Raw genomic sequence first — 27,869 nt, forward strand, 5'->3', positions numbered from 1 at the left:
AAATCCAAATAGGCCATAAGATATAGGAGCAGAATTAGGCCAGCTGAGCATTCAAATCTGCTCCACATTCCATCGTGGCTGATTTATTATCCCTCTCAACCCCATTCTTTTGCCTTCTTCCAGTAACATTTGACGCCCTTACTAATCATGAGCCTATCAAACTCCGCTTTTAACTTACTCAATGACTTGGCCTCCCACAGCTGTCTATGGCTGTCCGTGGATTCCACAGATTCACCTCCTCTGGCTAAAGAAATTCCTCTTCATCTTTGTTCTAAATGGACATTCTTCTATTCTGAGCCTGTGCCCTCTGGTTCCAGACTCCCCAACGACAGGAAACATCCTCCCCATGTTCACTTTGCCTAAGCCTTTCAATATTCGACAGGTATCAAAGATGTCCCCCCTCATTCTTCTAAACTCAAGTGACTACAGGTCCAGAGACATAAAACGCCCCTCATACATTAACCATTTCATTCCTGGGATCATTCTTTTGATGCTCCTCTGACCCTCCTCAATGCCAGCACACTCTTTCTTAGATAAGGGGCCCAAAACTGCTCACAGTGCTCCAAGTAAGGACTGACCAATCAATGCCTTAAAAACTTTTATATTGCTTTTATATTCTTGCCCTTTATTGGATTCTAATTGAAGACATAAGGCATAACTGATGGCAGTGTGAGAATGCAAAGGGGAGACTGCTTTTGACCTGATCTTGACAACTAGTAAAAGAAGCCTCATTAAATGGTGACGCAAGCACAATGTAGGCAGTTATCTTCAAGCAATTCATTTGCCTCTGACCTATTTACTTGAAATAGAAGAGCTATAGAGCACTACAGCACAGGAACAGGCCCTTCAGCCCATCTAGCTTGTGCCAAACTATTATTCTGCCTAGTCCTGTCGATCTGCATCCAGACCATATCCCTCCATACCCCTCCCAACTATGCACCTATCCAAATTCCTCTTAAATATTGAAATCAAACCCATATCCACCGCTGGCGCTGGCAGCTCGATCCACACTCTCACCAGTGAAGAAGTTCCCCCTCATGTTCCCCTTAAACATTTCACCTTTCATACTTAAACCATAACCTTTAGTTCTCGTGTCACCCAACCTCAAAGGAAAAAGCCTGCTTGTACTTACTCTATCTATACCCTCGTAATTTTGTGTATCTTTATCGAATCTCCCTTTCAGGGAGAAAAGTGGTAACCTATTCAACTTTTCCTTACAACTCCAGTCCTCAAATCTTGGTGATATCCTTGTCAGAATTCTCACACTCTTTCAATCTTACTGGTATCTTTCCTGTAGGTAGGTGACCAGATGTGAACACCATACTCCAAATTAGGCCTCACCAAAGCCTTATGCAACTTCTTCGAAAGATTTAAGATAATGCAAGCTGCCCCAAAGCACTTCACAGTCAATGAAAAATTGTCGTAAGTTTAGTTGCTGTTAAAAATGTTGCAAGGTCTTCTCCGACGATCACCACCTTGTCATGGTGGAGAAGATTGCGAGTTCCTGAGATCGCAAGGGTGTTGCCATCTGGAGTTTAGCTCCTGGTAGGTTCACCCATGGCGGTAAGGTCAAGGGAGAAGTTCCAGACAAATAGCGATCCAATCAAGACCCCAAAGGTGGAGCAGGTGGAAGATGACAACACATCTCAATGGCAGTGACGGTGGAGAGAGGCTGCTGCCGTGAAGGGTCTCCAATTCTCTCTCAATCCATGCTACTGATCTATCAAGGACCGTGTGGTGGCTGTCCATGCATCAGCCTCCCCATGTTAAATAAAGTCATGTACAGGCATTTTCCATTCAGGGAATCTACCCAAGATAACCCCTTGGGAGAACATGATACTTGACTCGAGTATCACACTAAGTTCTGGTAATGTTCACGCAAGTTCTGGTCGCCCCATTATGGGAAGGATGTCGAGGCTTTGAAGAGAGTGCAGAAGAGGTTTACCAGGATGCTGCCCGGATTAGAGGGCGTGTCCTATAACAAGAGGTTGGACAAACTTGGGTTGTTTTCTCTGGGGGGGTGGAGGGTGGACATCAATGAGATTATGAAAGGGATAGCTAGAGTAGACAGACAGAATCTTTATCCCAGGGTTGGAGTCTCTAACACTAGAGGGCTTGATTTAGGTGAGAGAGGGATGTGAGGGGCAAGGTTTTTCCACAGAGAGTGCCTGGAATGTGCTGCCTGGGTAGTGATAGGGACAGATACATAAGGGATTTTTAAAAGATAGACGCATGAATGGGAGGATATGGACATTGTGTAGGCAGAAGAGATTAGTTTAGTTCGCTATTTGATTACTAATTTAATTGGTTCAGCACATTGTTGTGGGCGTAAAGGCCTTTTCCTGTGCTGTACTGGTCTATGTTCCAAGTTCAACAAGCTAACGTTAATAGCCAGTTGAGAGATGTTAGATTAACACTAATTTGCTCTGTAGATTCTAGCTAGGTCAGTATGTTTTCAAAATGTTTACTTTCTATACACATACTTGGCCTGGCTCAGTTACACAGCGACTAAGGTCTCAGACAGACAACAAACCCACACTTGGGACACAAGTTTGGCATTCTTCCCGGTCTCGGCTCTTTTCAAATGGGAGTTACGCAGTGGCCTCTTCTGCCTTCGTAAGACGCCCGTAAGTAATCCCAAGGCAGGACTCCAAGAAAGCTGGGCTGCTTTCCCATTGTGTCGGGTAATATTAGAGTCTCCTCCTTAGCAGGCCATCCATCACCGCCAGCAGTGGGATCTGGCAGTGCACACGCAGACCACCATGCTTACCAGCACAATAGATTGCCGAGGTTTCAAAATGTTTCGCCAGTGAATCATCAGAGGATTTTGTGGTCATGAAGCCCATTTAAAGAACAACTGTAGCCTGCATACGGCTGATGTGTCAGACCTGCTGTCTATTTTACAGGCTGAGAAGGGAACAGGACACGATAAAAGATGATCCCATTTTACATTCAAACACAATTCAACAGTGATCAGCCGCAGGACTAATCTTCCCCTCCTTATCAAAACCGCAGTGGACAAACATTGTCACCATCTGCGGGTCAGTGAACAGAGTGCAGGTCAGAGTTTTAAAGGCAAGGTCACCCTTCTCTAATAAAAACACGCCTCATCCGCGCTTCCTTACTCCAGGGGCCAGCGTGTCAGACAACACTAGGTAACTGAACCATAGGCTGCAGAGAGCGATCGTCAGAGGGAAAAATGGACCTTCTCACCACGTCTCTTCTGTAGTAGTGCAATAACTCGAGTCAAGTATGAGGTTCTCCTAAGGCAGGGGTTCCCAACCTTTTTTATGATATGGATCTTTACTACTAACTGAGCAATCTACAGACCCCAGGCTGGGAACCCCTGCCCTATTGGTGGGTCCTCTGGTGCAGTGTGGGCAAGAGTTAGTGGGAGCTGTGGTTGTGGTTGGATCTTATGGTGGTTCAGTCTCTCCCTTTCACAGCCATCACTTGTTCTCTGTGGCACATGTAGTGCAGCTCCCTCTTGAACAGATTTCCTCCAGGTGTGTCTATTGATTACAATGTCTTCCCACTTTTTAGATGTCATGTTGAATTTCTTCAGGCTCATTTTGATGTCATCTTTGAAGCGTCTCTTCTACACTGCAACAGCTAATCACACAGCCATTAAAGAGCCCCAAAATATTAATTCAGGCCTAAAATGGGGACCTGTGCAAATACTCACTGAGAAGAGGTAACAATTTTAAAAAACATTTTTTAAAATTACATTTTCTGAAACAATTGGATGAGCTGTTAAGCTAAGGTGAACTATTCGAAGTAATACGCAACTTGCAGGAGGAACTCAGCAATTTGAGCAGCATCTATGGGAGTGGGAGGGGAAGAAACCATTGATATTTTGAGTTGAGACCCTACATCAGGACTAAGGCTAGATGGAGAAGGTATCCACTGAGCCTTAGTGCAAGTGTTCATCCCATAACGTCGACGATTCCTTCTCCTGTGCCGCAGATTTTGCTTGATGTGCTTGTTGGATTGCCCAGTGGATTCCAGCATCTCTGGTCTATTGTGTTTCTGAACTACAGTGGTGCTAGAAAGTTTGTGAATCCTGTAGAATTTTCTCCATTTCTGCTTAAATATGACCTAAAATGTGATCAAGTCCTACTAAATAAATAACATAAAATAATGCTATACTTGTTCATTTACTTATTGAGAAAAATGATCCAATATTACACGTATTTCTTGGAAAAAGTATGTGAACCCCTGGGGTAATGTCTTCTACGAAAGCTATTTGGAGTCAGGTGTTCCAATCAATGAGATGAGATCGGAGGTATGGGTTGTAGAGGTGACCTGCCCTATAAAAAAGACACACAAAGTCAGCTTACTGACAGAGCCTGCTCTTCTCAAGAAAGATCTGTTTATGTGCACCATACAGTGATCAAAACAGAGGACCTTAAGAGAAGAATTGCAGAACTGCATGAAGATGGAAAAGGCTACAAAAGCATTTTTAAAGACCTGAGTGTTCATCAGTCCACAGCAAGTGAAATTGTCAATGTGACGAAGGCCCGTCACTAACTACGGACAGCACATGGCGCACTGGGTAAAACGCTCATCCCCAGCAGTAATAGTGACTGGGTCTGAAACAGAGCTGCTGTATGGAGCTGTCTCATATCGAGGCAGCAGCAACCTGCATAGGTGTGCTGATGGTGCAGGATACCACCTTTAATTGGATAATTGAGTTAATTAACTTTTGGTTGGTCTGGGGGAAGGGGCTATATAAGCCTCAGGTTACCAAGGCTTTGGGGTTAGTTTTCTTTTGTGTTTAGTCTGAGGGGGGCTATATATATATATTGTTTCTTCCCAGTTTTTGTCTTGTTTTGAGGTAAATATAAGTACCTCAATTTATTTTTGCGACTCAAGCCATCTGGTTATTTTTGTTAAACAATTGACCCACAGTTTTTGTGACAGTCTACAAATGGAGTTAACTCAGTACTGTTAATACTCACCCTAGGAGTGGACATCCTGCAAAGATCACACCAGCAGTACAATGTGCAGTGCTGAAGGAGGTGAAAAAGAACCTGGGGAGACAGCAAAAGACCTGCAGTGTGCCGAACTAATTAAAATCAATGCAAAACACAGCAGGTCAGGCAGCGTCTATGGAGAGGGATAAACAGTCACTATTTCCCGTCGAGACCCTTCATTATTCTTCTTCATAGATGCTGCCAGACCTGCTGAGTTTCTCTAGCATTTTGTGTGTGTGTATTACCCTGGATTTCCAGCATCTGCTGAACCTTTTGTGCTTATAACTAAAACCAACAACTCCTAATTAATCCAATCCTCTTTCCCTGCTGATTGACCATATCCGCCAGATCTCTGCATATTCGTCTGCCTTTCTATAAGTCTCTCTAGCACTCCAATGCTGCCTGTCTCCAGCACAACCCATGGTAGTGAATTCCAGGCACCCACCACCACCTGTGTAGGAACACTTCCCTCGCACGTTTCTTTTCTACTTTCTTCTGGGCTCGCTGCACGATTCTGTGCCGAACTAAGGGTCTGTGGACGGACTCTCTTTGTGGACTTCTGTTCAGAATGTTAATTGCTTTTGTTTATTGTTTGCATGATTTGTTTTTTTTCTTCCCGCTCTACACATTAGGTGTTCAATGGTCTTTTTTTAAAAAATGAATTCTATTGCGTTTCTTTTTGTTTTGAGGCTGCCTGTTAGGAGGCAAATCTCAAGGTTGTATAATGCATACATACTTTGATAATAAATTTACTTTGAACTTTCTCCTTCTCACCTTAAACACATATCCTCTGGTATTAGGTATTTCAGTCCTTGGAAAAATATGAAGGCTGTCAATCTACTCATCACATAATTTTATACATTTTTGTCATGTCTGCCCCTCAGACTCCACCTAAGCTTGGTACTTTCAGAGCAGAATTCCCTCTGAAAATTTAAGTAATTACTATATAGAGTGGTGCAAGTGTAATCTTTAAACTCTTGAACCACAAGACCATAAGATATAGAAGCAGAATTAGGCCATTCAGCCCATTGAGTCTACTCCACCATAGTATTCATAGCTGATCCTGGATCCCACTCAGCCTCATACACCTGCCCTCTCACCATATCTTCTGATGCTCTGACCATCAACTTCCGCCATAAATATACCCACGGACTTGGTTTCCGCCACATTCTGTGGCAGAGCATTCCACAGGTTCACTACTCTCCAGCTAAACAAAAAATCCTCCTTACCTCTGTTCTAAAAGGTCACCCCTCAATTTTCAGGTTGTGCCCCTTAGTTCTGGATACCCCCACCATGGGAAACAAGCTCCCTGCATCCACCCTATCTAGTCCTTTCAACATTTGGTAGGTTTCAATGAGATACTGCTACATTCTTCTAAATTCCAGAGTGTACGGGTCCAAAGCTGCCAAATGCTCCTCATATGTTAACCCCTTCATTCCTGGAATCATCCTTGTGAACCTTCTCTGGACTCTCTCCAATGACAACACATCCTTTCAGAGATAGGGGGCCCGCAGCTGTTGAAAATACTCAAGTGCCCCCTGACTAGTGTCTCATAAAGGCTCAGCATTATCTACTTGCGTTGATATTCTAGTCCCCTTGAAATAAACACCAACACTGCATTTGTCTTCTTTACCACAGGCTCAACCTGTAAATTAACCTTCTGAGAATCTTGCACAAGGACTCCTAAGTCCCATTGCACCTCTGTGTTTATTGTTATTCGGTATTTATTTCTCAATATTTTATTAATTTGTTTTTACTTTAGTGTATTTACACAAATGGTTGTCTTTGCACATTAGTTGTTTGTCAGTGTGTGTGCAGTTTTTCATCATGTCTGTTGTGTTTCTTTGCACTTACTGTGAATGCCCACAAGAAAATAAATCCGAGGTTATATGTACTTTGATAATAAATTTACTTTGAACTTTTGAACTTTAAACACACGGAGTAGAGAGGATGATTTATTATTGTAAATACTTTTAACAAAATAATAAAAATCTACAGTCACATAACACATCAGTTTCACAATCTTTTCAACACAATATCGGTGCAAAATGGCTGAAAGGAGCTTTGGTTACTTCTTTAGGTTAGTTGGGTACCAGACCATGCTTGAGGAGGCAGAGAAACAGACGAACAGAAGTGGCTGACAGAGGCTTGGCCTCATGTCCAGCAGACAGGGGTCCTGTACACAGATTATATTGGCACCTTGATTAATGCATCGCTGATCGGCCACACTGTCTTGCTTGGACAGAGCTGCTCTGTGGTAAAATGGTGACCGTGGAAGAGTGAATCAGAGTGGATAGGAACAGCAAATTGAAGCCCATGTCTTGATCAGGTATGCGGTTGGCAACAATTTACATTGAAGTTTCAATAGTATCTGTCCCAAATAAAACAGCAGATCAAACCACTTTTCTCAGGGCTAAGACTCTGCTGGCTTTCAAGTACTGAACTCTTGAAAATAAACCAAATAAGGCATTTCTGGATAGTTCTACAAAACAAGATGAGGCATGCAAAATGCACGGCCCCTTTTCCGCTTTGCTTTTCATTGCAGTTTTTCCAACTGGTCATTCTTTAAAACATTGAAGATTTTAAAAATAGGCATTTAAAACAGACGTTCTCTGTTTTAATATAAAATACATCCATGCTAAACATGTGTATATGCATGCAATGCAGAATTTGAGAAGCTACATGAAACCAGCCCTTCTTCAATAAGTGCAGCACCAACCAAGTTGCAACATCCTTGCAGAACATTGGTGCAACCACATACAGTAATATGGTTTGGACTGGTGGTTACCCTGTACATTCAACACAATTAAATGGGGAAATCAACTGACCACTCCTCTCAAATAGAGCGCATTTTCGAAATAGTCCATAGGAGAACTTCTCACTGTGTCCCTGTTCACTCAACAGGTAGATTCAGAATGACTAATGCAGTGACTGGTGTTTACGAGCTAAATGCAGGTACAGATGGACTCTAAAAATTAGGCACTTATCTCATTAGAAAAAAATGTTTTAAATAGGCTAATTTCAACCAAATACTCTCACTGTGGATATTTTTCAATCACTGTGTGAAACACACACCCAGTGGCCACTTTATTAGGTACACCTGCTCATTAATACAAATATCTAATCAGCCTATCATGTGGCCAAATCGGCACTCGCCTCAGCACTGAACTGGCTCCGTGCCCGTGCTCTCCAGTATATGTTCTGCATACTATTTGGTTACCTTTTTAAAATCACTTGCATGATTTGTTCTTCTTTTGCAAATTGGGCATTGGATGACCTTTGATGTGTGTATTATTTGTTTGTGGGTTCTATTGTGTTTCTTTGTTTTGTGGCTGCCTGCAAGAAGATCAATCTCAAGGTTGTATATGGTACGCATACTTCGATAATAAATTTACTTTGAACTTTAAATTCAATACAAAAAAGCATGCAGACATGGTCAAGAAGTTTAGTGGTCCAGACCAAACATCAGAATAAGGAATGTGATCTATGCAACTTTGACTGTGGAATGACAGTTGGTGCCAGATGGGGTGGTTTGAGTATCTCAGAAACTGCTGATCCCCTGGGGTTTTCATGTACAACAGTCTCTAGAGTTTACAGAAAATGGTGTGAAAGATAAAAAAAAATCTAGTGAGTGGCAGTTCTGTGGGCAAAAAGGCGGTGTTAATGAGAGAGGTCCAAAGAGAATGGCCATACTGGTTCAAGGTGACAGTAACACAAAAAACCATGTGTTACAACAATGGTGTGTAGAAAAGCATCTCTGAACGCACAACATGTCCAATCTTGAAGTGGATGGGCTAGAGCAGCGAACACCATACTGGATTCCCAGCTGTACCTAATAACGTGGCCGCTCTGTGCATGCTTGTGTTGTAAACTACAAATATCTACCTGTAATTCTCATGTATACAGTTAACACTCATTCAATACCAGAGCCATCATTTTGTTATTGAATATCGATTTTCATTCACAATCTCAAATCACATGATACCTACAGAATACTTGTATAATTGATTCCTATTGAGATATTAGATATAGTCAAATATATACTACATTTGTAGCAAGTGGATCCTTTCTTGGGTAAATCTATGTACATCAGCCTTATTCAAACTCCCAGAAGCCAACAATTTAGATTTGCACATTAACAGAGAGCAGCTGAACAAATAGAATTGGTTAATTTCTGGACTGGGTATGTTTATAGTTTTTAAATAGTGTTGTTAGCACTGCACTATTACAACTGTGCTGGAGTTCAGACTTTGATTCTGGCATCCTCTGTAAGGAGTTTGTACTTTCCTTCCCATGAACCGCGTGGGTTTCCTCCGGGTGATCCGGTTTCCTCCCACAGTGTAAAGTCTATCAGATAGTAGGTTAATTGGTGATTGTAGATTGTCCCGTGATTGGGCTAGGGTTTAATAGGCAGTACAGCTTGTTGGGCTGGAAGGACCTGTTTCACACTGTATCTCTAAATAATATTAAAGGTAAATAACGAAATCATGTCCCATGTCAGGAAAATGAAGATTTAAACGGATGGTGTTATATTGTATTTAAGGATCACCAAGTCTGTACAGATTTACTATTAGTAAACTGAATTTGTTTATATTATTTACAGATACAGCATGCAACAGACTGTTCCAGCCCACCACGCCGCACCACCCAGCAACCCACCTATTTAACCCTCGCCTAATCACAGGACATTTACAATGACCAATTAACCAACGTTGGACTGTGGGGGGAATCTGGAGCACCCAGAGGAAACCCACGTGCATGCATTCCAACGGTAAACAGCAAAGGTTTCGAGTGCTCAAAAAGGCAAAGTTTGTTCGGGAAGACTGAAGGCACATTGTACTTCAGTTCCAGGGCTATCCTGAGTGGAATAAAGCCACTGCCTTGTGGACATTGCATAAAGTTTTTTTTGGTAATTTCCAATGGCCTGCGTCCATGGGGGATAAAGTGGAACCTTTCCCACAATTCTGCTCATATCCTCTCTCAATCGGGGTGGGGGGGGGTGGGAATTGAACCTTTTCTTTACTTTTGGTCGTATCCTCTCTCAATGGAGGGGGCATTTCTACAATTTTGGTCATATCCTCTCTCAACAGGAAAAGAAAATGGAACCTTTTCCACAATTTTGGTTGTATCCTCTCTCAAGTTAGTGACTTTATTGAAATACTAGTGAGCTTTGCATCCAGATGTCTAATCTCTTGAACAAGTGCATTTAGCCTAAAATCCACCCACACAGATTTATACTGAAGGTCACTGGGTATGAATCTATAGTGGGAACCTTGGATAAACTTCAGCTTTATAGGGTGGCGGGGGAGTGGGGGGGTGAAGACATCTCTGTGACCCCGGCTGACCCAACCTTTCCCAGGTTCTGTGGCTCTGTACTGCATCGGTCAGTACATTACTCAATGAGTTTGCAGGGAGGCCGAGTGGGAGGAAGACCTAACGAAATGCCGAGGGAACTCAGCAGGTCAGGCAGCATCTACGGAGAGAAATGAACAGTCGACGTTTCAGGCCAAGACCTTTCATCGGGACTGGAAAGGAAGGACGAGGAAGCCAGAATAAAGGGAGGGGAGGGAAAACCTTGTAGATTTTCAGTTTCGCAAAGAAGCAGAATGGGAGCTTCAGACAATTCCATTTTCCTATTCACATCTAATTATCCTATTAAAATCCACATATGGAGTTGTCAAAATTAATAATTGCACAACACTGATTGTTTGTGAAGCTTGCTGCAGGCAGCCTGACTTTAAAGCCTTGCTAATTTCATTCTTACAGCAATCATGTAAAGATCTTTTATAAAATCACTATAAAACAGAAGTGAGCGTGTAGCAGCAAGTAGATATTCCTTTCAATGTGAAATTGTCGCTATATGTCCCAGCTGCTAAAACATTGGCAAAAGGGATGAGTTTTGGAATACTGGATTTGCCAAGTGAGGAAGCAGTGATGGAGAAATCGTACCTCGTTACAGCTGTTTCGTGGCAATTTGTCTTAAGAAGGGAAAGGGATCACAGCTTCAATGATCTTCCTGGCTTGCTATAATACAAATTGTTCTTGTGAAAGTAAACACGGATCAAATCAAGGTTGGCTAATACGTGGGTTGAAGATCCCCCCTGCCTGCGGCTCACGAAGTAGCGCTCCTGTGGGGATGTACTTCAGACAGCACGGCATAACATGCAGGGACGGTAAGGCAAATGCAGATTGCAGCTGCCTTCAACTGATCACACTTGAAGTGGGGTGCAGAATACTTCCCAGCAACTTTCATGTTCAAACGTGCAGAGTGGTCCTGAACCATCAGGCATGAAACATGGTGATTTTAGGCTTCTACACCTATAAGCACCGATACAGTTACACTCAGAAATCTCAACCCTGTGATAATTATGAAGGCCTGAAAACAGTGCACACCCTTGACCATTTTGTACGCTTCTAAACCACCTTCAATCAGTCCCTTAAGGGCGTTGTTAATTCTAGTGAGCCGGCAATACAAGCGTGTCACATTCCCCATGGTAGGTCTGGACGCAGCACCTTTCTGTACAAAGCACGACATGCTGGTAAGACGATGAAAACAGATCGGGCAGCAATCTTAGAACAGATTGCATTGTGGCCGCCAGCCAGTGGTGGCATTGCCTTTGTTCCAGCAACATTCACATCAGAAAGTGAAGCCACACAGAATGTTGCAGTCCACTCAGAAAGTCTTGGGTCCTAACAGGTCCACACCTAGAAAGGACAAAATGAAAATGTTAGCGGGCTCCTGGCAAAGAAAGGATTTCAGTAACACACAGAAAATGCTGGAAGAACACAGCAGATCAGGTAGCATCCATGGATAGGAATAAACAGTGATGAAGGGTCTCAAACCAAAGCATCAATCGTTTATTCCTTTCCACAGATGCTGCCTAACCTGCTGAATTCCTCCAGTATTTTCTGTACATTGCTCTTCAGATTCCAGCATCTGCAGAATCTTTAGTGTTAAAGAATTTTAGTAAATGTCTTCATAATTCAATCCTAGATACTGATAAATAAAACCTAATGTGCAGTGGAGAATGTATTAACTAGCTGTATCACTGCCTTGTATAGAAACACCAATCCCTTTGAACGGAAGATCCTATGAAAAGTCGTGGCTTCAGCCCAGTACATCACGGAGAAAGCCCTCCCAACCACTGAGCACTGCCATAGGAAAGCAGCTTCCATTAACAGAGGTCTTCACCACCCAAACCATGCTTTTTCTCTCACTGCTGCCATCAGGTAGAAAGTACAAGAGACTTAGGGCTCACACCACCAGGTTCAAGAACAGTTACTACCCCACGACCATCAGGCTCTTGAACAAAAGGGGATAACTACGCTCATTTGCCCATCCGTTGAGATGTTCTCACAACCAATGATCTCACCTTAAGAACTCTTTATCTTGTTAAGTGAGTCCAGTGAGATGGAGGAACTGAGCGAAATACAAGTTAGTAGGGAAGTGGTGTTAGGTAAATTGAAGGGATTGAAGGCAGATAAATCCCCAGGGCCAGATGGTCTGCATCCTAGAGTGCTTAAGGAAGTAGCCCAAGAAATAGTGGATGCATTAGTGATAATTTTTCAAAACTCGTTAGATTCTGGACTAGTTCCTGAGGATTGGAGGGTGGCTAATGTAACCCCACTTTTTAAAAAAGGAGGGAGAGAGAAACCGGGGAATTATAGACCGGTTAGCCTAACGTCGGTGGTGGGGAAACTGCTGGAGTCAGTTATCAAGGATGTGATAACAGCACATTTGGAAAGCGGTGAAATGATCGGACAAAGTCAGCATGGATTTGTGAAAGGAAAATCATGTCTGACGAATCTCATAGAATTTTTTGAGGATGTAACTAGTAGAGTGGATAGGGGAGAACCAGTGGATGTGGTATATTTGGATTTTCAAAAGGCTTTTGACAAGGTCCCACACAGGAGATTAGTGTGCAAACTTAAAGCACATGGTATTGGGGGTAAGGTATTGGTGTGGGTGGAGAATAGGTTAGCAGACAGGAAGCAAAGAGTGGGAATAAACAGGACCTTTTCAGAATGGCAGGCAGTGACTAGTGGGGTACCGCAAGGCTCAGTGCTGGGACCCCAGTTGTTTACAATATATATTAATGACTTGGATGAGGGAATTAAATGCAGCATCTCCAAGTTTGCGGATGACACAAAGCTGGGTGGCAGTGTTAGCAGTGAGGAGGATGCTAAGAGGATGCAGGGTGACTTGGATAGGTTAGGTGAGTGGGCAAATTCATGGCAGATGCAATTTAATGTGGATAAATGTGAAGTTATCCACTTTGGTGGCAAAAATAGGAAAACAGATTATTATCTGAATGGTGGCCGATTAGGAAAAGGGGAGGTGCAACGAGACCTGGGTGTCATTATACACCAGTCATTGAAAGTGGGCATGCAGGTACAGCAGGCGGTGAAAAAGGCGAATGGTATGCTGGCATTTATAGCGAGAGGATTCGAGTACAGGAGCAGGGAGGTACTACTGCAGTTGTACAAGGCCTTGGTGAGACCACACCTGGAGTATTGTGTGCAGTTTTGGTCCCCTAATCTGAGGAAAGACATCTTTGCCATAGAGGGAGTACAAAGAAGGTTCACCAGATTGATTCCTGGGATGGCAGGTCTTTCATATGAAGAAAGACTGGATGAACTGGGCTTGTACTCGTTGGAATTTAGAAGATTGAGGGGGGATCTGATTGAAACGTATAAGATCCTAAAGGGATTGGACAGGCTAGATGCAGGAAGATTGTTCCCGATGTTGGGGAAGTCCAGAACGAGGGGTCACAGTTTGAGGATAGAGGGGAAGCCTTTTAGGACCGAGATTAGGAAAAACTTCTTCACACAGAGAGTGCTGAATCTGTGGAATTCTCTGCCACAGGAAACAGTTGAGGCCAGTTCATTGGCTATATTTAAGAGGGAGTTAGATATGGCCCTTGTGGCTACGGGGGTATGGAGGGAAGGCTGGGGCGGGGTTCTGAGTTGGATGATCAGCCATGATCATAATAAATGGCGGTGCAGGCTCGAAGGGCCGAATGGCCTACTCCTGCACCTATTTTCTATGTTTCTATGTTATTTCATGTTCTCATTATTTATTGCTATTTATTTATATTCGCATTTGCAGAGTTTGTTGTCTTCTGCACTCTGATCTTTCACTGATCAATAGTTACTATTCTATAGATTTGCTGTATATGCCCGCAGGAAAATGAACCTCGGGGTTGTATGTGGTGGCCTATGTGTACTCAGATAATAAAATTTACTTCGACTTTGACTAGTCCTTCTATTGTATTGGCAACTCCAGTGCAATGTACGTGTGTGGTTTCAGGAGGATGCACTGAGCTTGTATTCCTATCCTCACTGATGTGCTTTATATTTAAAGATTGGCTTTTGGTTTTGTAAAATAAAACACTTACTTTAACTGTGCTGTCCACTGCCCCCGAGAAGAGACGCCCTCTGGAGACGGCTAGTGCGGTGACACTGCCCTGGTGACGGAGCAAGGTCTGTGTACAGATCATGTTATCCATGCTCCAAACCTAAGACAGAATTAGAATCACAACGTGAATATTGGAAGCGGCAATAGTTATACAATCAGTGGCTACTTTACTAGGTACACCTGTATACCTGCTCGTTAATGCAAATATCTAATCAGCCAATCATGTGGCAGCAACATCCAGACATGGTCTAGAGGTTCAGTTGTTGTTCAGACCAAACATCAGAATTGGGAAAAAGTATGATCTAAGTGACTTTGACCGTGAAATGATTGTTGGTGCCAGACAGGTGGTTTGAATTAACTCAGAAACTGCTGATCTCCTGGGAATTTCATTTTCATTTTAAAATCTTTTTTATTAATTATTATTGAAAATCAACAACAAAGAAAAATACATCAAGGTAATTAAGGCAACATATCCATATGTAAAATAAGAGTCAAACTATCAACCAAACTAAACAGTATATCAATAATAATAAAAAAAAACAAAATGTTAAAGCTACTTTTTTTGGAAAAAAGAAAGGAAAAAAGAACCCCTACTAACTAAAACAAAAAAACCCATAATAATTTCATGCACAATGGTGTCTAGAGTTTACAGAGAATGGTGCGAAAACAAAAAACATCCAATGAGTGGCAGTTTTGTGGGCGAAAACACCTCGTTAATGAGAGAGGTAAGAGGAGAAAGGCCTGACCAGTTCAAGTTGACAGGAGGGCAACAGTAACTCAATGCAACAGTGGTGTGCCGGATACACAACACATTGAACCTTGAAGTGGATGGGCTCCAGCAGCAGACAACCATGAGCATACACTCAGTGGCCACTTTATTAGGTACAAGAAGAACCTAATTAGGTACAGGAGTCTAGAGAATTATCGCCTCTAGAGAGATTTATCACTTAGAGAAATTTCTTCTCATTTTGATCTGACTTAAATGACTAAATTTCTACAAGATTTATTATTTTAAATTCCAGTGAATATAAGTCTAATTGACCCAGTTTCTCCTGACATGTCAGTTCCACTAACCCAGGAATTGGTCCAATCCTTGAGGGGACTAGAGGATAAGCGCAAGGATGTATTGTTGAGTTTTTGCAAAGTATTGGTCAGATAGTATTTGAAATACAGTGTGCAGTTTTGGGCCCCATATCTGAGGAAGGATGTACTGGCCCTGGAGAAAGTTCAGAGGAGGTTCACAATAATAATTCAAGGACTGAAAGGGCTAACATGTGAGAAATGTTTGGTGTCTCTGGGCCCATACTTAACGTAGTTCAGAAGGATAAAGGGGAAGGATCTCGTTAAAACCTACCGAATACTGAAAGACCTGGGTAGAATGGATGTGGAGAGGATTTTTCCATTAGGAAGAGCGCCCAGGATCAGAGGGCAGAGCCTCAGAATAAAGAGACGTCCTTTATAACCGAGATGAGAAGGAATTTCTTCAGTTGGAGAGTGGTGAATCTGTGGAAATCGTTTCCACAGAAGGTCTGTGAAGGTCAAGTCATTGAATGTATTTAAAGCAGAGATTGACAGGTTCTTGATTGGCATTGGGGTTAAAGGTTACAGGGAGAAGGTCAGAGAATGGGGTTGAAAGAAAAAGAGCCAGGATTGCATGATGGGGTATACCTGATGGGCAGAATGGCCTAATTCTCCTCCTACAACTTATGGCCTTATTATATTCTTTACCACATGGTGTGATATTAAGCAGAGTAAAATCAATTGTATACAGGTTCAAGTTTATAGTCATCTGACTGTACATGTATACAACCAAATGAAACGTTCCTCTGCACCACAGTGTACCATCAATACATATATGACACACAGCACATAAAAATCACCAAAGATAAGCCAATAAAATATAACTCAAAATGCATGTGAAGTGCGCAGCACAGGAGAACAGTAAACAGCTCGTTGTCCTAGTGATGGAACTGCGGTCGGGGCAGGGTATTCATTAGTTTTAAAGCCTGGGGGTAGTTGTTACCCAGTCTGGCAGGCTGTTTATTAAGTTGATAATTGTTTCATAAAACTGAAAACAAACGGGAACAAAGTAATAAATTTCCAATATTAAACAATTTCCTACGTGTGCCATAACTTACTCTGAGTGATCGGTCATAGGATGCACTGAAGACTTTAGTCTGATCTGGTGTTGAAATCACAGCCAAGGCGTATACAGTCCCAACGTGGCCAGTCAGAGTTCGAACCTGTTCTTTAGATTCTATGTCCCATACCTTGAAGGAATAAAGATGGAAAATAGTTGCATTTATTTCGTCATTTCAAAGCCTCAGAACATCCCAGAGTAGTGCAGCAGGTAGTGCCACTGATTTATGGCAGCAACAGCCCGTATTCAGTCCTGACCTCCCTCGCCGACTGTGTGGAGTTTGAATATTCTCTCCATCTCCGTGCGGCACTCCCATACCTCCCGCATTCCAAAGACACGCCGGAGAGTCAGTTAAGTTGCCACTGTAAATTACCCAGGGTGGTGGGGTAATCAGGGTATTGCTGGGCATGAAAAAGAGAGAGAGTGAAGAAAAACAGCTGACAGGAAAATCAATGGGGCATTGAGATTGATCTGACAGGTAGTATAAACCCGATGGGCCGAATGTCATCCTATTACGTTGAATTATTATTTGAATTAGTTTATTATTGTCACATGTAACACAATACAGCGAAAAGCTTGTCTTGCATACTGTACATACAGATCAGATCATTGCATTGGGGTAGAACATGGTAAAACAACAACAAAGTAAAAGCTACAGAGAAGGTCCAATTCATGTAAATAATAAAGTGCAAAATCATCATGAGGTCAGAGAAAGTCTAAGAAAATGAGACACTCAATGAGAAAAGAAAGGCAAGGTATTACAGTCTGAAAATCTGAAATTAAGGCAAAAGCACGGGAAATTCTCAGCAAATCATGCAGCATCTTAGGAGGTACAAAAACAGAATTAATATTTCTGATTAATGTCCTTTTCTCAAAACTGGTGAGATCAGCTCTGGTGAAAGTTAACTCTGTTCCCACCTGCGCAGATGCTGCCTGACCAGCTGAGAATTTGAACCATTTTCTGTTTGTACATCAGCCCCAATGAAATGCCTTTAGGTGTAATCGCTGGTGTAATACAGGAAACATAGCAGAACTTGTGCACAGAAAAGTTGAGCAAACAGTGACCAGACTGATCTAGTGATGAGGTCTGTAAAGGCTAGTGTTGGAATAAGATGATGAGCCTGGGTCTCTTTTCCCAAAATTGGGTCTCTTACGTTAGCCTGAGAATGGAGAATATTAAAATAGAATCATTAAATTGTAATGGCTCATCTGAAAGGTAGCACCCAAGAGTAAACACAAGAAAGTCTGCAGGTACTGGAAATCCAGAACATCACACACAAAATGCTGGAAGAACTTAGCAGGTCAGAGAGCATTTATGGAAATGAGTAAATAGCTGGCGTTTCGGGCAGAGACCCTTCTTCAGAACTGAAAAGGAAGGTGGGGTGGGTGGGGGGCGGGGAAGAGAGATGCCAGAATTTTAAAAAAAGCTGCGTTCCTTTGGTAATTGTAACATGCCTATCACTGACTTCTGGAAAGCATGTTATTACAGATACTCTCTTTGGAGAGGAACTACTTACATGGATGAGGTTTTCATACGTCCCACACACAATGTGGTGATTAGTAACTGCAATAGAATAAACACTCCCTCCAGAGGTCTGTAATACGTGCACACATTCCAGAGTTCTTATGTCCCAGATCTGCAGACAAAACCCAAACCATCATTATCGTTGAGAACATAGAACAAAGAACAGTACTGTACAGGCCATTTGGCCCACAATTTTGTGCCAACTTTTAACCTGCTCCAAGATCAATCTAAACATTCCCTCCCACGTAGGCACATGGATGAAAGAAAAATGGAGGGCTTAAAGTCTCTTACATGTCTGTATGTATCTGCCTCTACCACCACTCCCAGCAGTGCGTTTCATGCACTAACTATGCTCTGCGTTAGGTCCTGGCCTACAAATTACAATAGGAGATAGAAAATGCGCACCAAAAGGGCAATTTTACAATAGTCATGGGGGACATCAATATGCAGGTAGATTGGGAAAAATAAGGTTGGATCTGCATTCCAGGAGGGGGAGTTTCTAGACTGCCTACAAGATGGTGTTTTAGAGCAGCTCGTGGTTGAGCCCACTAGAGGATTACTTATTCTGGATTGGGTGCTGTGCAATGAACCTGAATTGATTAGAAAGCTTAAGGTAAAAGAACTTTTAGGGGCAAGTGACCATAATATGATTTAATTCACCCTGAAAGCTGAGAAGGAGTCAGATGCATCAGTATTACACTGGAGTAAAGGGAATTACAGAGCCATGAGAAAAGAATTGGCCAGAATTGACTGGTAAAGAACACTGGCAGGGATGATGGCAGAGCAGCAATGGCTGGAGTTTCTGGAAACAATTCAGAAGGCACAGGATGTATACATCCCAAAGAGGAACAAGTATTCTAAAGGAAAAATGACACAACCATGGCTAGCAAGAGAAGTCAAAGCCAACATAAAAGCCAAAGACAGGGTATATAATAGAGCAAAAACAAGTGGAAAGTTAGAAGATTGGGAAGCTTTTAAAAACCAGCAGAAGGCAACTAAAAAAGTCACTAAGAAGGTAAAGAAGGAATATGAAAGTAAACTAGCCAATAATATTAAACAGGATACTAAAAGTTTCTTCAGATATGTAAAAGGTAAAAGAGAGGCAAGAGTGGATATTGGACCACAAAAAAACACAATGCTGGAGAGGTAGTAATGGGGGAACAACTAAATGGCAGACAAATTGTATAAGTAATTTGCATCAGTCTTCACTGGAAGACATGATGTGTACCAAGTCACCATAATAGAGAGAAGGTTCTTGGGAAACTGAAAGGTCTGAAGGTAGATAAATCACCTGGACCAAATGATGTAATCCCAGAGTTCTGAAAGAGGTTGCTGAAGAGACTATGGAGGCATTAGTAATGATCTTTCAAGAATAGCTAGATTCTGGAATGATTCTAGAAGGCTGGAAAATTGCAAATGTCACTCCATTCTTCATGTAGGGAGAGAGGCAGAAGAAAGAAAACAACAGGCCAGTTAGTCTGACCTCAGTGGTTGGGAAGATTTGGAGCCGATTATTAAGGATGAGGTCGCAGGGTACTTAGAAGCACATAATAAAATAGGCCATAGTTAGAATAATTCCCTTAAGGGAAAATGTTACCTGACAAATCTGTTGGAATTATTTGAAGAATTAACAAGCAGGATAGACAAAGGAGAATCAGTTGATGTTGTGTACTTGGATTTTCATAAAGTCTTTGACAAGGTGCCACACATGAGGCTGCTTAACAAGCTATGAGCCCATGGTATTACAGGAAAGATTCTAACATGGATAAAGCAGTGGCTGATTGGCAGGAGGCAAGAGTGGGAATAAAGGGAGCCTTTTCTGGCTGGCTGCAGGTGAGTAATGGTGTTCCACAGGGGCCTGTGTTGGGACCAATTCTGTTCATGTTATATGGCAATGATTTGGATGATGGAATTGATGGCTTTGTTGCAAAGATTGCAGACAATATGAAGATAGGTAGAGGGGCAGGTAGTTTTGAGGAAGTAGAGAACTCAGACAGATTAGGAGAATGGGCAAAGAAACGGCAGATGAAATACAGTGAAGGGAAGTGTATGGTCATGCACTTTGGTAGAAGAATTGAAAGGGTTGCTATTTTCTAAGTGGAGAGGAAATACAAAAACTGAGGTGCAAAGGAACTTGGGAATCCTTATGCGGGATTCCCTAAAGGTTAATTTGCAGGTTGAGTCAGTGGTGAGGAAGGCAAATGCAATATTAGCATTCATTTCAAGAGGACTAGAATATAAAAGCAAGGATGTAACATTGACACTTTATAAAACACTGGTGAAGCATCACTTGAAATATTGTGAGCAGTTTTGGGTCCCTTATCTTTAGAGATTGGAGCTGAGAGGAAAATTAGTTCAGCCATGGTGAAATAGCGCAGCAGCCTTGATAGGCCAAATGGCCTAATTCTTCTCCTATATCTTACGTGTTAAAGAAACCTCCCTCTAATATCTCTGCAACACATTCCTCCAATCAAGTTAAAAGCATTTGTTTAAAAAAAAAATCAGGCCTTTAAACAACTAAAGCAACACACACAAAATGCTGGAGGAACTCAGCAGGTCAGGAAGCATCTATGAAAACGAATAAACAGTCAACATTTCAGGCCAAGACCCTTCTTCAGGACTGAGAAGGAAGGGGAAAGACATCAGAATAAAAAGAAGGTGGATAGCTATAAGGTAATTGGTGAAGCCAGGTGGGTAGGACAGATAAAGGACTAGAGAGAAAGGAAGCTGATAGGAGAGGAGAGTGGACCATATGAGAAATCAAGAAGGAGCAGAGCAAGGGGGAAATGATGGGCAGGTGTGGAGAGGTAAAAGGCTAGAATGGGGAACGGAAGGTGGAGGAAGGGAATTTTTTTTTATCCAGAAGGAGAAATCAATATACATGCCACTTAAACAACTGAAGTTTATTTTGGGGGCACACATTTAAGAATTAGACTTTGATTTGACCTTGAGGAAATAATTACAAGGGATAATAGGATATGCAAATTATTTTGGGAGATAAAAGACTACCAGTTAAATATTTCCAGTGTATTAATGAATAGTATTTAATTATTTTGAGAAGTCCAATGTAAAGGGTCTACTTCAGCCATTACATAATAAGCTTGATAACACAATGCACACTAAAGCAAGAGGAGACAGAAGAGATTGCAGATGCTGGTATTTGGAGCAGCAAATAATCTGCTGGACGAACTGAGCAAGTTGAACAGCATCTATGCGGTGGTGAAGGGAGGAGGAATTGTTGATAATTCAGGTTGAAGAAGCCACATCAGTGGCTATACTTCATTCAGAGTTTGAGGGGATTTGATGTACCACCAAAGCCTCTAACTAATTTCAACAGGTGTACCATGGTCTGGTTGCATCAACGCCTGACATGGAGGCTCCAATACACAGATCAAAAGAAGCTGCAGATGTTAGCAATCTCAGCCAGCACCATCAAATGCACAACCCTCCCCACCTATGAGAATATCTTCAGAAGGCGGTCCTCAGTGGGTAGCATCCATCGTTAAGGACCCTTACCACAAGGGCCATGCCCTCTTCTTGTTACTACCACAGGGACCTGAAGACATGCAAACAATGTTTTAGGAACAGCTTCTTCCCCTCCACCACCAGATTTCTGAATGGTCCAAGAACCCATGAACACCCCCCACTAGTCCTCTTTTGCACTATTTATTTATTATCGTAGTTTATAGTTTTTTTTTAAATGTTTTGTACTGTAATGCTGCCACATCGAAAACAAATTTCACGACACATATCAGTGATAATAAACCCAGTACTGAATTAACAGCAAATGTAATAAAACTACTTTATGTCACAAAGGATATTATGCCAGACATCTACAAGAAGGGTCAGAGCCGTCTCTATTTCCTGAGGAGACTGAGCCCTTTAACATCTGCCGGACGATGCTGAGGATGTTCTACGAGTCTGTGGCGGCCAGTGCTATCATGTTTGCTGTTGTGTGCTGGGGCAGCAGGCTGAGGGTAGCAGACACCAACAGAATCAACAAACTCATTCGTAAGGCCAGTGATGTTGTGGGGATGGAACTGGACTCTCTGACGGTGGTGTCTGAAAAGAGGATGCTGTCCAAGTTGCATGCCATCTTGGACAATGTCTCCCATCCACTACATAATGTACTGGGTGGGCACAGGAGTACATTCAGCCAGAGACTCATTCCACGAGATGCAACACAGAGCGTCATAGGAAGTCATTCCTGCCTGTGGCCATCAAACTTTACAACTCCTCCCTTGGAGGGTCAGACACCCTGAGCCGATAGGCTGGTCCTGGACTTATTTCATAATTTACTGGCAGAATTTACATATTACTATTTATGGTTCTATTACTATTTATTATTAATGGTGCAACTGTAACGAAAACCAATTTCCCCCGGGATCAATAAAGTATGACTATGACTATCCAGAATATTAAATAAGAGATGACAATACCATCAGATTTGTGAATGCTCTTTTGTACTATTTCTTTATATTCTCACTCACAGAATTATTTTACGTATTACACTGCAATGCCACGAAACAACTAGTGTCATGACATAGGTCAGTGGTATTAACCTGATTCTGATTCTGAAATCCAGCATCAGGACTGGACACCCAACTCTTCTCATTACAATTCCTCAGAGAACATATTGTACGTTGCACATGGGACTAATGATTTGAATGGTCGATGGCTCTCAGGGGTGACTAATCAAGGAAGGATTTATTTATTTTATTTTTACAGGCTGTGCATCACAATCAGAACTAAAAGTAATCTATCTGAGAGACGGATCTTTTGTTACAAGGGTTTCTTTCTATCTAATTCAGAGCAGCAGGAAGCCCTTTAAGATTGTAATTTGCTAAGGGGACCTATCTCCTCCTACTGAAAACAAATGAGTCGTGCCACATCTGTTAAAGGTTATACATTTGTTACCATAGATACTGAGAAACTATCTGGATTTATAAGCATAACATTAAACTTTGTTGATGTTAAAAAACGACTGCTTGAGAAAGAGTTGTACAGAGAGTTTTACATGTAGATAACTCTCCAAAAAATGTACAAACAAGGCCAATTTTGTGTCTGTATGGTCCGATGGAAAAATTAATAGTTGCATATTGTCCCCTATAACATGTTGGTTTTTTTCTGTGCCTTGTGGTGCATTGTGTGGCAACCTTGCAGTTTCTTTAGCATTTTGCCTTTTTTTTTTGTGAGGCCGAAATGATGGGTCAATGTTCAGCCCAGCACGGATGGAAAGCGTGCAAGGAGCCAGCTGGATTTGAACCTGGGACCAGTCGCCTCGAAGTCTACTGTGGATGTCATTACATAACCAGCTGGCTGGATGTATACATATGTACAATAATCTAAAATTCTCAGTGTAAAAGTTGATATATAAAGTGCACAGATATTGTACAATTTTAACCTTTTTAATAGTTATAATTTCCCAAGAAATTTCCTGAAAATTTGGGCACTTTCATTCCAGGCACAAGAAATTTTGTAGATGCTGGAGATCCAGAGTAACACAGACAAAATGCTGGAAGAACACAGCAGGTCAGGCAGCATCTATGGAAAGAAATAAACAGTCCACGTTTCGGGCCAAGACTATGCATTAGGACCCTCTGTCATGAGTCCTCGTGAAGGGTCTGACCTGCAGCCTAACTTGCTGACTTCTTCCAGCATTTTCCATGTGTTAACTTCCTTCTAGTATATGGGAAACTAAGAAACCAAGAGTTCTAATGCAGGGTTTCGATCGGAAACACTGACAATTCTTTTCCTCCCACAGATGCTGCTTGACTCACTGAGTTCCTCAGATTGTTCATTAGTTATAGTATATAGTATGTTTTCCTAAACCAGTTTGGAGTTATTATTCTGAAATACGGAAATTTCATTTGTAATACTACAAAAGAGAATACTGCAACTCATACACTCAATGGCTAGTGTACCTCCTGTATTTGATAAAGTGGTGACTGAGTGTATGTTCATGGTCTTCTGCTGCTGTAGCCCATCCACCTCAAAGTTTGCCATGTTGTGCATTCAGAGATGCTCTTCTGCACACCACTGTTGTAATTCGTTATTTGAGTTAATGTCACGTTCCTGTCAGCTTGAATTAGTCTGACCTCTCTCTTAACAAGGCTTTTTAACCCACAGAACTTGTGCGCTCATTGGATGTTTTTTGTTTTTTTGCACGATTCTCTGTAAACTCTAGAGAATGTTTTGATTGAACTTCCTAGAGGATCAGCGGTTTCTGAGATACTCAAACTATCCCTTCTGGCACCAACTATTAGTCCACCGTCAAAGTCTCTTAGATCACATTTCTTCCCCATTCTGATGTTTGGTCTGAACAGCAAATGAACCTCTTGACCACATCTGCATGCTTTTATCCACTAAGTTGCTGCCATATGATTGGCTAATTAGAAATTTGCATTAACATGCAGTGTACATGTGTACCTAATATAGTGGCCACTGAGTGCAAATTGGGCCTTGAACTCTTGGTTGATTAACAAACAACGTTTCAAATTTAATTGTCTATTAAACTACCCAAAGTAGCTGTGGATTGTGAATCCTATACATCTCATCAGAAGCTGATATTCTACAAGGTTTACCCATTGATTGTTCTCACAAGAGCAAAATTTATTCATCTAATTGTCCGTTGCTAACTGGCTTCCTTCAGACTTTGTGAACAGAGATTACTAAGGAATGGAGACCCGCAACATGACCAATAATCATGGGAATGGCATTCTAACCTTGATGGTTTGGTAGGATCCACTATAAAGGTGGTTTTGAGAAGCAACCAATGCACGCACCCAGTGATTCAAACCAGTGAGTTCCTTCTTCAGATTTAGATCTGTGCCTACAATGTCCCAAACCTTCAGAAAGATTAAAACAGAATGATTAAAATGGAGCACTGATTTGTAGCATCTATTATATATAGCATTGATTCATACAAGATTACAGGGGTAACGAATTATAACATAAAAATACACGATAATGATAGGCCAGAATGAGTAATTACAGCAGTTTTTATTAGTTGTAGCGTATTGGAGAACTCACTGAATATGTGCAGTAATCATGTAATAACTTTTTATTTCATCATTAATGAACAATTGAAATTCTATGGCTGCCTTGGTCGGATTTGAACTCAGGTAGGGTGATCTTATAGAGCAGGGGTTCCCAACTGTTTTTATGCCATGGACCCCTACCATTAACTGAGGGGTCCATAGACTCCAGGCTGGGAACCCCTGTTATACAGGTTTGTAAAATCAAGAAGGGCATAGATAAGATAAATAAGTTCTTTCCTCAAAGTAGATGTCCAAAACCTAGAGGGCATATGTTTAAAGTGAAAGAGGAATGGTTTAAAGGGACCTGAGGGGGCAACAGTTCCATAGGAGGGTATAGGAAATGATATGCCAGAAGAAGTGGTAAAGATGGCTACAATTCATCATCATCATCATTATGTGCCACACCGTACAATGTCGGCAATCATGGTCTTCCGTCTGTCATGACCATTATTGTTCCTGGCAAATTTTTCTATAGAGGTGGCTTGCCATTGCCTTCTTCTGGGCAGTGCCTTTACAAGATGGCTCACCCCAGCCATTATCAATGCTCTTCAGAAATGGTCTGCCTGGTGTCAGTGATCGCATTACCAGGACCGTGATATGCATCCAGATATGATCATCCACCACCTGCTCCTATGGCTTCATATGACCCTGATTGAGAAGCTAAGCAGGTGCTACACCTTGCCCAAGGGTGACCTGCAGGCTAGCAGAGGGAAGGAGCGCCTTACACCTCTTTTGGCAGAAAAGCATCTCTAACCCGCCACCCAGACACATAAAAGACATTTGGACAGATACGTGGACAGGTAGCGGGATATGGGCTAAATGCAGGAAAATGGGACTGACTCAGGTAGGGAATGTGGTCAGCATAGACAAATCGGGCCGAATGGACTGCTTCTGTGATGAATAACCCCATGGCCAGTACCTCAGGATATTAACATACAAATGTCAAGGTTGCTACTTTCTGCTTTCCAACTGATTTGTTACCTTAATTGCTTTAAGTGAGCCACTGAAAAGCATGTTTTGTGACGATACCAACGTACATACTGGATTGTCATGTGCCCTAATTGTATTCACTTTTTGTAAAGCTGGAACGTCCCAGACCTGTGGAGTATGAACAAAGAACCAGTATTGATGGGTGAGAATGCACAATTGCACAAACAAACCCAAAAGCAAAACCCACAAGACATTGCCAAGATGAACACAATTAATATTTTTTCACAAATACACTCAATGGAAAATATTTTAGATTCAGATTCACTTACTTATCACAAGGGTCCCCAACCTTTTTTGCACGGTGGACCGGTTTAATATTGACAATATTCTTGCGGACCGGCTGACCGGGGGGTTGTTCAGGTAGGGTTAAACTCACCTCAACATGTCTCTTACAGTTAGGGTTGCCAATTTTCTCACTCCCAAATAAGGGATAAACGTAGCAGTCAAATCCCGGGACATTTGTGTTTACTCCATAAAGACTACCATGACCATGAAGCCTTGCGCAGGCACCTGTGTGCACATGCGTGTACGTGCTGATTCTTTTTCCCACAAATCGGTTTTGGCTTAATCTTCCCAACTACACTGTACATACATTATTTCTACCTTATATAGGCTGTGTATTTATCATATCATTCCTGCTTTTACTATATGTTAGTGTTATTTTAGGTTTTATGTGTTATTTGGTATGATTTGGTAGGTTATTTTTTGGCTCAAAAATTTTTCGCATATAAATTAATGGTGCTTGCTTCTTCGCTTTACGCCATTTTGGCACAAAGGGTTTCATAGGAACGCTCTACCTTAGCGGGGGAAATACAGGACAAAGGCGGTCCTGTATGGGAAAAACCAATTTAGCCAATATATGGGATGTCCCGGCAAATACAGGACAGTTGGCAACCCTATGTTCAAGTTCAACAGTGCGTGACAGGGAATGAGGAAGGGTGCAGCTGACTCATATCGTTTCCTCGCGACCCGGTAACACATGCTTTGTGGCCCGGCGGTTGGGGACCGCTGACTAATCACATGTATACTGACACAGACAGTGAAATGTGTCGTTTGCATTAACAACCAATATGACCCAAAGATGTGCTGGGGGCAGCCTGCAAGGCACACATTCTGGCTCCAACATAGCAGGCCCTCAATACTCAGCAGAACAACACAGAACTCAACAAAACAGAAATACAACAAGCAACAAAACAACAGCAAAAGATCAAGACCATTTCCGCCCTCCCACCCACCCACACAGTGGAACAAGCTCAAACTTGTTTAATTGTCATTCAACCATACATTAATATCAGCAAACAAAACCATGTTACTCTAGGACCAAGGTGCAAAACACAGTACCAATGATTTGGCCTCAGATTAATGCTGATTTGCTTTGGTGATTGAGGTCCAACAGTTTTCCAACACCAGAACAGGGTTCCAGGACTCCAGTCTCTGGGCTTTAACCATGGAACTTCCATTTCTGGATTTCCATTCGAAATTCTGTTTATCAACCCCCCCAGACTACACAAGTTTCTAAATAACTTTACACGGATTTCCAAATGATTAGCATACTTACAATTATTGTGCAGTCTGCAGAGCCACTGTACAACTTGTTCCTATAGATAAACATTAAAAGGGTGCATTTAAGTTATACTTAAAGTGTTGCAGTGGTTGTAACATAGTAAAAACATCCCAAGCATAATTAAATGGAATTTGACATCTAGCCAAATTAGGAGGTATTATAAAAATGTCCAAAATTGGACCAAAGTAACAGATTTTTAGGAGTGTTTTGAAGTTA

The 27,869-nt window shown here is 41.9% G+C and overlaps 1 protein-coding gene across 7 annotated transcripts in view; it reads right to left on the reverse strand.

The window, feature by feature from the left end:
* Nucleotides 1-6,876: 6,876 nt before the first annotated feature.
* traf7 (TNF receptor-associated factor 7) overlaps nucleotides 6,877-27,869 on the reverse strand; it is a 113,870-nt gene continuing 92,877 nt past the window's right edge. For 6 of the 7 annotated variants that reach the window (XM_063059326.1, XM_063059327.1, XM_063059329.1 and 3 more), the window contains 7 exons: nucleotides 27,648-27,687; nucleotides 26,081-26,197; nucleotides 24,785-24,907; nucleotides 18,052-18,171; nucleotides 16,533-16,664; nucleotides 14,375-14,494; nucleotides 6,877-11,681 (listed from right to left, as the gene is read on the reverse strand). In XM_063059326.1, the coding sequence (XP_062915396.1) occupies nucleotides 11,667-11,681; nucleotides 14,375-14,494; nucleotides 16,533-16,664; nucleotides 18,052-18,171; nucleotides 24,785-24,907; nucleotides 26,081-26,197; nucleotides 27,648-27,687 (667 nt within the window). In that variant the 3' untranslated portion in view covers nucleotides 6,877-11,666. The remainder of the gene's footprint in view (nucleotides 11,682-14,374; nucleotides 14,495-16,532; nucleotides 16,665-18,051; nucleotides 18,172-24,784; nucleotides 24,908-26,080; nucleotides 26,198-27,647; nucleotides 27,688-27,869) is intronic. The other variant, XM_063059331.1, reaches the window with a different exon arrangement.

This window comes from Mobula hypostoma, chromosome 9 (genome assembly GCF_963921235.1).
Source record: "Mobula hypostoma chromosome 9, sMobHyp1.1, whole genome shotgun sequence".
Taxonomy (NCBI): Eukaryota; Metazoa; Chordata; class Chondrichthyes; order Myliobatiformes; family Myliobatidae; genus Mobula; species Mobula hypostoma.